Consider the following 9,674-nt stretch of genomic DNA (forward strand, 5'->3'; position numbering starts at 1 on the left):
TTGGTCACAGATTTAGTGTTTCTTGTTGTTTTATTTGTCAGCATGTCGACGTGTGTCTTGGTACACAGCTACAGCTACGAACATGTAGCTATGTGGCTATGCTAACTAGCTCTAGCACTTATCCATGATAAATAAAAATCATCCACTAGATCTTCAAATCTGCAGACGTGGGAAGTAAAACCGACCTCTGCCAGAAAGGCAGCAGGACCTTTTATGAAGGATTGGTCACAGATTCTGTGTTTCTTGTTGTTTTATTTGTCAGTATGTCGACGTGTGTCTTGGTACACAGCTACAGCTACAGCTACAGCTACAGCTACAGCTACAGCTACAGCTACAGCTACAGCTACAGCTACGAACATATAGCTATGTGGCTATGCTAATTAGCGCTAGCACTTATCCATGACAAATAAAAATCATCCACTAGATCTTCAAATCTGCAGACGTGGGGAGTCAAAGCGACCTTTGTGTTTATTAAGACAGCCTACAACTAGCATGCCTCCCTCCTAAGCTCCTTGTTAGCACACATGTGTGCAGGGAATGAAAAACAGAGGAGGGGTTGAGTTGTATTTTATACAGTCTATGGGCTGAACAAGCTCCGAGCTCTGACTCCGTGACACACCGGATATTGTTGTTACGTAACAAAAACACGGAAGTCTGAAACGGCTGGTTTCACACACATTTACAGAAAGGTGGAGAAATCAGAACAGGGGCAGAATGGAGTCTTTTCATTCTCGGGGGGTTTGTAGACATGCCAGGGAAACATATTTCATGTAAAGAACCATTAAAAAGTCAATTTTGCATGATATGTCACCTTTAAAAGAACTCCCACACGGCTCAGTTCACAATAAAAAAGAAGTAAGAGATCACAAAGTTTGAGCTAAGCATAAAGGTGCAGCTGATGTCACCGGGCAACCACATCACAGAAGCCAACAGAGCTCTATTTAAGAGAGTGAATCACCACAAACGTGGATGAAATCAAAGACGTTACGTACTACGCTCGCTAAAGGGGTTGCAACTTAAAGCAGGAAACATTAAACACAGTGGAGGATCTAAAGGACGTCCTCACGTCATACCTTATTGAGGTGTTTCATGCATACAGGATCTGCATGAAACAGAAAGCAACAAAACTGGAACTCCTGACAAGTGCCAGGAATCACTGGATGCCAGTGAGTAATCCAGATGATCTGCACTGGGAAGAATTGCTTCACATTGTTGGTATGGACTGAAAAGCAGCTTTGAAATCCAAAATAATGGAGCTTTAAACTGTTGAAATCCTACAATTAATCAAGATAAAAATAACTGCTTATTTTGGATCAGTGGATTTGTCAATATAAAGGCTGAAAAGTGAACACACGGTGATCAGGTTGAGCCTTTCCTTCCTCATTTATTCAGGTCACAGAGTTTACAGCGCCGCTCCTCTTCCTGGGATGTAGAAATGCTTGATGACCCCTCCCTCGTCTCTCACACAGCCAGCTGAAGAAGTGAACCTCAGTCAGTCGTCGACAGCGAGTGTTGAGATGGCACAGAAAGAAGTTCAGCTGGACCGGGAATCCGTCTCTTGTTCCCTCTGTTTGGATCTACTGAAGGATCCGGTGACTGTTCCCTGTGAACACAGCTACTGCATGGACTGTATTAAAGCCCACTGGGATACAGAGGAGGAGAAGGAGAGCTACAGCTGCCCTCAGTGTAGGCACACCTTCACCTCGAGGCCTGTCCTGCTGAGAAACACCATGCTGGAGACCCTGCTGCAGGAACTGAAGAAGACCGGACTCCAAGCTGCTCCTGAGGATCCCTCTTACCACAACCAGTTTCTACACAGCTACCCCTCACTGTCAGGACTCAGTGGACCTGCAGACCCATCCAGCATCGAGACCCGTCCTCTCAGGTACTTTGAGGATGTGACAGCAGCTGTGTCAGAAGTCAGAGATCAACCACAGGAGGTTCTGAGAGAGACCAACGTCTCACAGGCTGCGACTGAAGTGGATGCTTTACTGTCAGATCCACCAGAGCCCAAGACCAGAGCTGGGTTCTTAAGATACTCACGTGGACTCACACTGGATCCAAACACAGCAAACACACATCTGATATTATCTGATGGGAACAGAAGAGCAACACAGAAACAACAACCTCAGTCTTATTCTAGTCACCCAGACAGATTCACTCATTTTGGTCAGGTCCTGAGTAGAGAGAGTCTGAGCGGACGGTGTTACTGGGAGGTGGAGTGGAGAGGGGACGCAGTTTGGGTAGCAGTCGCATACAAGAATATCAGCAGAGCAGGAGAGTCACTTGATTGTGTATTTGGATTCAATGATAAATCTTGGATGTTAGAGTGTTACAGCAGTTATAACTTTTGGTTCAACAAAGTCATCACTCCTGTCTCAGGTCCTCAGTCCTCCAGAGTAGGAGTGTACCTGGATCACAGAGCAGGTATTCTGTCCTTCTACAGCGTCTCTGAAACCATGACTCTCCTCCACAGAGTCCAGACCACATTCACTCAGCCCCTCTATGCTGGACTAAGGTTGAACAGGTATGAAAACAGTGCTGAGTTCTGTGAACTCCAATAAAAACCTTCAAGTCCATTCAGACCAAATATGAGCAACAAGAGGATTTCAAAGCTGCATGGTTCTGGTCTGATGGTTCTCCCTCCAAGACCTCTCTGTGCTTCAGGTCTTCATGCCGGCTTTGTGAGTCTTTTTGGAGCTGCTGCTTTTGTAGACGCTTTAAGGGATGAGGACAGTGATGCTGGATTATTTGCAACAGTTGGGTTTCTATTTTTGATGAAGCTTCAGAAACAGAAACAGAAACAGCTCTGTGTGAAATGTTTGTGTTCCACAGGATGGGAAGATCTTTATTTGGTGTTTGCTTGTTGATCACGCTTCATGAATTTAGTTAAAATCCTTAAAATGATGTTTGTTTTATTTTGTAGAGGCTTTTATTTTGAAAGGGCTTCAGTGTGGGTGGCAGGTTTTGCAGGTATGAAGCTTAGAAAAGACTTGAAAACATGAGAAAGGGAAAAGCAGGAGCTTCTTTCTGATCCTAAATCAAAGGATGTAAAGTCTGCAGATGAAAATATCATCTCTAACATGTCAGAATGTTCATGTTTCTACATTCAGGATCCTGTTTTTATTGAGTCCAATCAGCTGATCAAACAAGTCCTTTTCATTCTTTGTTCAACTGATGAAGACTTTAATACTCACATCAATAATTGGGATTGTTGGACTTCTCTTAGATTGTACAGATGAACTTTCTGACTTCAGGTTTGTTGCTGATTGAGCTAACTGCAGCAGATATTCCTGTCTGCTTCTTTTGGATCAGTGGATTTGGAAAGACGTCTACACTCACACTTTTTTTGTGGCCGATCCAAAAAATGTTGTTTTCCACAAATGGATGTACAGATGAGGTTCAGTGAGCTTTGATAGAAGTGTATTAATAATCACATGGATTTGTAAAAGCTCTTTTCTTTTTGGGACACAGCTGAGATTCTGCTGAAGTCAACTGATTGTGTAAGTGAAGTCAACCTGTACCTAAAATCCTCCAATAAATCAAAGTGTGTCTTTAACAGCACCGTGTCTGTCCTCACTTTCAATCCATCAAGCTTTATTTATAGAACACCTTTCATACAAATCAAATGAATCAAAGTTCTTTACAGCCGCTGAAAACAAGAAGCAGAAGGAAAGAAATGTCCAAACATACCACATCTTCAAAAACAAGAATGCTAATGCACACCCACAACAATCAAATCTATGTCCTTCAAAATAAGAGACAGCATCAAAAGAACAAGAAGAACATCAATATTTAAAATCAATCATAAAAAGGGTCAGGATCAAAGCTGAACATCAAATAAAGTCAATACAAATATTCAAAAAACTGAGTCAACAAATAAGAAACAACAAGTAGTTCAAAAGTGTTTGATATCAGTCCACTGTGACAGCCAAAGTCCAGAGTTTACAGCTCCTCTTCCTGGAATGTAGAAATGCTTGATAACCCCTCCCTCGTCTCTCACACAGCCAGCTCCACTCTGCACATCAACTCTTGTTCCCTCCCCTTCAGATCCACACTCTGAGGATGGGTGGAGCCAACATGTGCTGACACTCCTTTCTGTTTTTAGATCCAACTCTTCCACACAATTCAGACTTTTACTTTGGAATTCTGAGCTCAAAGGCAGAATTCTAGAACTCTGACTTTAATTCTCTGATTCTAGAACTATGATTCGGATTCTGACCTCGGACTCTGATTCTAGATCTCTGACTTTGACAAAGGGTCGGACTCACAGAACAAATCAGTGTCCCTGATCCTCTTCAATGATCAGCGCCATGATTGACAGCTCTGTGGACCAATGAGGATCCTGCAGCACTGTGTGCTCCAGATTCTCAGGGGAGGAACGGTGAGAGGAAACAAACACTAACACAAGAGTCATTGAACGCACCATAACTGTAAGTGCCTTTACATCACCAAACACACCAGAAGAGCTGCACGAGACACGACACAAACCAAAGTGTGACTCTTTACCAACAAACCCAAACAAACTACAATATTTACAACATGAACACAGCAGACAAGATAAAAGATTTTAAATACCTTAAACCATTTGAGTTTTTAGGTTGAAGAACTGTTCAAACAAACAAACCCGACATGTTAAACTGTCCATCCTAAAGATCCAACTCATCAACAGATCCACAAGTAAAGACCTGAAGGCCTGAAATACAGCAAAGAGACAAACAGAACATCAACTCAGCTGTTACAGGACACATTTCATAAGAGCTGGGCTAGCTGTTGGCAGCTTGGCTAGCTGTTAGCAGCTGGGCTAGCATGGCTACATGTAAACATGTGTAGATTATAGAACAAAGCACCTTCAAATAAATCAAATGAAAACACCAAGTCACTTCCTTGTTCCCATTCTAGCTTAGACTCTGTGTTGAACTGTGAGATGAGTGTTCCTCATCACCTTATACACAGTTTGTATCATTTCCTGTAGTGAAGCAGCAAACCCTGCCTTCAAAATAAAAGCCCAAACCCGGTTCCAACAGTCAACACAACTGTTTTTTTAATCAACAGTTTTCCTTTTAACCGGTCACTCTCCATCTGTTTTTAAACATGCTGTGGTCCAACCTCTGTTAAAGGAACCTCACCTTGATCCCTCTCTTCTTAGCAATTTAGACCAATTTCCAAACTCCCATTTTTATCCAGAGTTTTAGAGAAAGTGACCCAGGTTGGAGCTTTTATGAATCAAAATAACATCTTTGTGAAACTCTGGTTTTAGAGCGTCACATAGCACAGAATCCGCCCTCCTCAGAGGAACAAACCTCATTCTTTTAGCAGCCGATAGAGGAGAGAGCGCAGCTTCAATTCTTTTAGATTGAAGAGCAGCATTTGATACAGTCGATCGTGCCGTTTTAATGGAACGTCCCGAGACCTGGGTGGGGGTCAAGGGCACTGCACTTAGATGGTTTTACTCTTATCTTTTAAACAGAACCTTTGCGGTCACCACAGGTAACCACTCATCCTCAACCTCTAAGATTACCTGTGGTGTACCGCAAGGTTCAATTTCAGGTCCACCTTTATTTTCTATTCATAAGCTCCCACTTGGTGACATCATCCAACGTCACAACCTGTCATTCTATTTTCATGCAGATGACACACAGATATACCTGCTGCTGAGACCTGGTGACCAAAGAAGCTGCTGTTTTTAACTGTCTGAAGGATATTAAATGTTGGATGGTCCAAAGTTATTCATTTTTGATTCAGAATTAACCTTCAATCACCACATCAAGAAAACCGTCCAGTCCTGTGTCCTTCGTTGCTCCTGTCTGTTTTATTTTGAAGTCTCTTGTCGGTCCAAACAGGCTGAGCTCCTTTCTGATGCATGACACTGTGAGTAAATATTAACTACTGCGACTCTACAGGAGCATTCATTTACAATCTGTGACTGTGAAATATCTGATAGGACTGTAAAAACACAAACCAGTCAAGTTATTCATAAAAAATAAAATATATATATCATTCCAAAAAAACATATTTCACAAAATGCCAACAAATTCACAAATCACAAAAGTATTTCAAAAATATTTTTTACAAAAAAATAATAATGATGAAACAAAAACACATTTAACATATAAAAATATTTTGCTTCAGTTACGTATTTTAGTGTTTTGTGAAATGTTTGTGTGTCCCATAGAAACTCTGGCCTCTCCTTTGTGTTTCCTCCAGAGCAGTGGAAAGTTTCTACATGTTCTGTTGCAATCAAAGAATCAAAGTCCAGAGTTTACAGCGCCGCTCCTCTTCCTGGAATATAGAAATGCTTGATGACCCCTCCCTCGTCTCTCACACAGCCAGCTGAGGAAGTGAACCTCAGTCATTCGTCGACAGCGAGTGTTGAAATGGCGCAGAAAGGAGTTCAGCTGGACCGGGAATCCTTCTCTTGTTCCGTCTGTTTGGATCTACTGAAGGATCCGGTGACTGTTCCCTGTGGACACAGCTACTGCATGGACTGTATTAAAGCCCACTGGGATACAGAGGAGGAGAAGGAGAGCTACAGCTGCCCTCAGTGTAGGCACACCTTCACCTCGAGGCCTGTCCTGCTGAGAAACACCATGCTGGAGACCCTGCTGCAGGAACTGAAGAAGACCGGACTCCAAGCTGCTCCTGAGGATCCCTCTTATGCTGGACCTGAAGATGTGGCCTGTGACGTCTGCACCGGGAGGAAACTCAAAGCCCTCAAGTCCTGTCTGCAGTGTCTGGCTTCTTACTGCCAGGAACACCTTCAGCCTCATTCTGAACTACCTGTCTTTAAGAAACACAAGCTGGTGGAGCCCTCCAAGAAGCTCCAGGAGAACGTCTGCTCTCGTCACGATGAGGTGATGAAGATGTTCTGTCGTACTGATCAGCAGTCTATCTGTTATCTCTGCTCTGTGGACGATCACAAAGGCCACGACACGGTCTCAGCTGCAGCAGAGCGGAGCGAGAAGCAGAGAGAGCTGGAGGAGAGTCGACTAAACATCCAGCAGAGAATCCAGGACAGAGAGAAAGATGTGGAGCAGCTTCAACAGGAGGTGGAGGCTATCAACGGCTCCGCTGATAAAGCAGTGGAGCACAGTGAGGAGATGTTCACCCAGCTGATCCGTCTCATGGAGGAACGACGCTCTGACGTGAGGCAGCGGGTCAGATCCCAGCAGGAAACTGAAGTGAGTCGAGTCAGAGAGCTTCAGGAGAAGCTGGAGCAGGAGATCACTGAGCTGAAGAGGAGAGACGCTGAGCTGCAGAAGCTGGCACACACAGAGGACCACAACCAGTTTCTACAGGACTACCCCTCACTGTCAGGACTCAGTGGACCTGCAGACCCATCCAGCATCAAGACCTGTCCTCTCAGGTACTTTGAGGATGTGACAGCAGCTGTGACAGAAGTCAGAGATCAACTACAGGAGGTCCTGAGAGAGAAGTGGACCAACGTCTCACAGGCAGTGACTGAAGTGGATGCTTTACTGTCAGATCCAGAGTACATGACCAGAGCTGGGTTCTTAAGATACTCACGTGGACTCACACTGGATCCAAACACAGCAAACACACAGCTGTTATTATCTGAGGGGAACAGAAGAGCAACACTGAAACAACAACAACAGTCTTATTCTAGTCACCCAGACAGCTTCACTGGTTGGGGTCAGGTCCTGAGTAGAGAGGGTCTGAGCGGACGGTGTTACTGGGAGGTGGAGCTGAGAGGGGACGGAGTTGGTGTAGCAGTCGCATACAAGAATATCAGCAGAACAGGAGACTCAGAGGAGTGTTTATTTGGATTAAATGATAAATCTTGGACGTTAGTTTGTTTCAACAACAGTTATAACTTTAGGTTCAACAAAGTCTACACTCCTGTCTCAGGTCCTCAGTCCTCCAGAGTAGGAGTGTACCTGGATCACAGAGCAGGTATTCTGTCCTTCTACAGCGTCTCTGAAACCATGACTCTCCTCCACAGAGTCCAGACCACATTCACTCAGCCCCTCTATGCTGGACTAAGGTTGAACAGGTATGAAAACAGTGCTGAGTTCTCTGAACTCCAATAAAAACCTTCAAGTCCATTCAGACCAAATATGAGCAACAAGAGGATTTCAAAGCTGCATGGTTCTGGTCTGATGGTTCTCCCTCCAAGACCTCTCTGTGCTTCAGGTCTTCATGCCGGCTTTGTGAGTCTTTTTGGAGCTGCTGCTTTTGTAGATGCTTTAAGGGATGAGGACAGTGATGCTGGATTATTTGCAACAGTTGGGTTTCTATTTTTGATGAAGCTTCAGAAACAGAAACAGAAACAGCTCTGTGTGAAATGTTTGTGTTCCACAGGATGGGAAGATCTTTATTTGGTGTTTGCTTGTTGATCACGCTTCATGAATTTCGTTAAAATCCTTTAAAATGATGTTTGTTTTATTTTGTAGAGGCTTTTATTTTGAAAGGGCTTCAGTGTGGGGGGCAGGTTTTGCAGGTATGAAGCTTAGAAAAGACTTGAAAACATGAGAAAGGGAAAAGCAGGAGCTTCTTTCTGATCCTAAATCAAAGGATGTAAAGTCTGCAGATGAAAATATCATCTCTAACATGTCAGAATGTTCATGTTTCTACATTCAGGATCCTGTTTTTATTGAGTCCAATCAGCTGATCAAACAAGTCCTTTTCATTCTTTGTTCAACTGATGAAGACTTTAATACTCACATCAATAATTGGGATTGTTGGACTTCTCTTAGATTGTACAGATGAACTTTCTGACTTCAGGTTTGTTGCTGATTGAGCTAACTGCAGTAGATATTCCTGTCTGCTTCTTTTGGATCAGTGGATTTGGAAAGACGTCTACACTCACACTTTTTTTGTGGCCGATCCAAAAAATGTTGTTTTCCACAAATGGATGTACAGATGAGGTTCAGTGAGCTTTGATAGAAGTGTATTAATAATCACATGGATTTGTAAAAGCTCTTTTCTTTTTGGGACACAGCTGAGATTCTGCTGAAGTCAACTGATTGTGTAAGTGAAGTCAACCTGTACCTAAAATCCTCCAATAAATCAAAGTGTGTCTTTAACAGCACCGTGTCTGTCCTCACTTTCAATCCATCAAGCTTTATTTATAGAACACCTTTCATACAAATCAAATGAATCAAAGTTCTTTACAGCCGCTGAAAACAAGAAGCAGAAGGAAAGAAATGTCCAAACATACCACATCTTCAAAAACAAGAATGCTAATGCACACCCACAACAATCAAATCTATGTCCTTCAAAATAAGAGACAGCATCAAAAGAACAAGAAGAACATCAATATTTAAAATCAATCATAAAAAAGGGTCAGGATCAAAGCTGAACATCAAATAAAGTCAATACAAATATTCAAAAAACTGAGTCAACAAATAAGAAACAACAAGTAGTTCAAAAGTGTTTGATATCAGTCCACTGTGACAGCCAAAGTCCAGAGTTTACAGCTCCTCTTCCTGGAATGTAGAAATGCTTGATAACCCCTCCCTCGTCTCTCACACAGCCAGCTCCACTCTGCACATCAACTCTTGTTCCCTCCCCTTCAGATCCACACTCTGAGGATGGGTGGAGCCAACATGTGCTGACACTGCTTTCTGTTTTTAGATCCAACTCTTCCACACAATTCAGACTTTTACTTTGGAATTCTGAGATCAAAGGCAGAATTATAGAACTCTGACTCT

The 9,674-nt window shown here is 43.0% G+C and overlaps 2 protein-coding genes across 2 annotated transcripts; both read left to right on the forward strand.

The window, feature by feature from the left end:
• Window positions 1-1,468: 1,468 nt before the first annotated feature.
• LOC117816831 (E3 ubiquitin/ISG15 ligase TRIM25-like) lies at window positions 1,469-3,561 on the forward strand. The gene has a single exon (XM_034689199.1). It carries the CDS (start codon window positions 1,518-1,520, stop codon window positions 2,562-2,564), a length of 1,047 nt encoding a protein of 348 aa, XP_034545090.1. The 5' UTR covers window positions 1,469-1,517; the 3' UTR covers window positions 2,565-3,561.
• A 2,802-nt stretch (window positions 3,562-6,363) lies between these two features.
• Window positions 6,364-9,049, forward strand: LOC117816773 (tripartite motif-containing protein 16-like). Its single transcript, XM_034689092.1, has one exon. The coding sequence runs from the start codon at window positions 6,378-6,380 to the stop codon at window positions 8,049-8,051; it is 1,674 nt and encodes a 557-aa protein (XP_034544983.1). The 5' UTR covers window positions 6,364-6,377; the 3' UTR covers window positions 8,052-9,049.
• The last annotated feature ends 625 nt before the right edge of the window (window positions 9,050-9,674 follow it).

Source organism: Notolabrus celidotus, chromosome 8 (assembly GCF_009762535.1).
Source record: "Notolabrus celidotus isolate fNotCel1 chromosome 8, fNotCel1.pri, whole genome shotgun sequence".
Classification (NCBI taxonomy): Eukaryota; Metazoa; Chordata; class Actinopteri; order Labriformes; family Labridae; genus Notolabrus; species Notolabrus celidotus.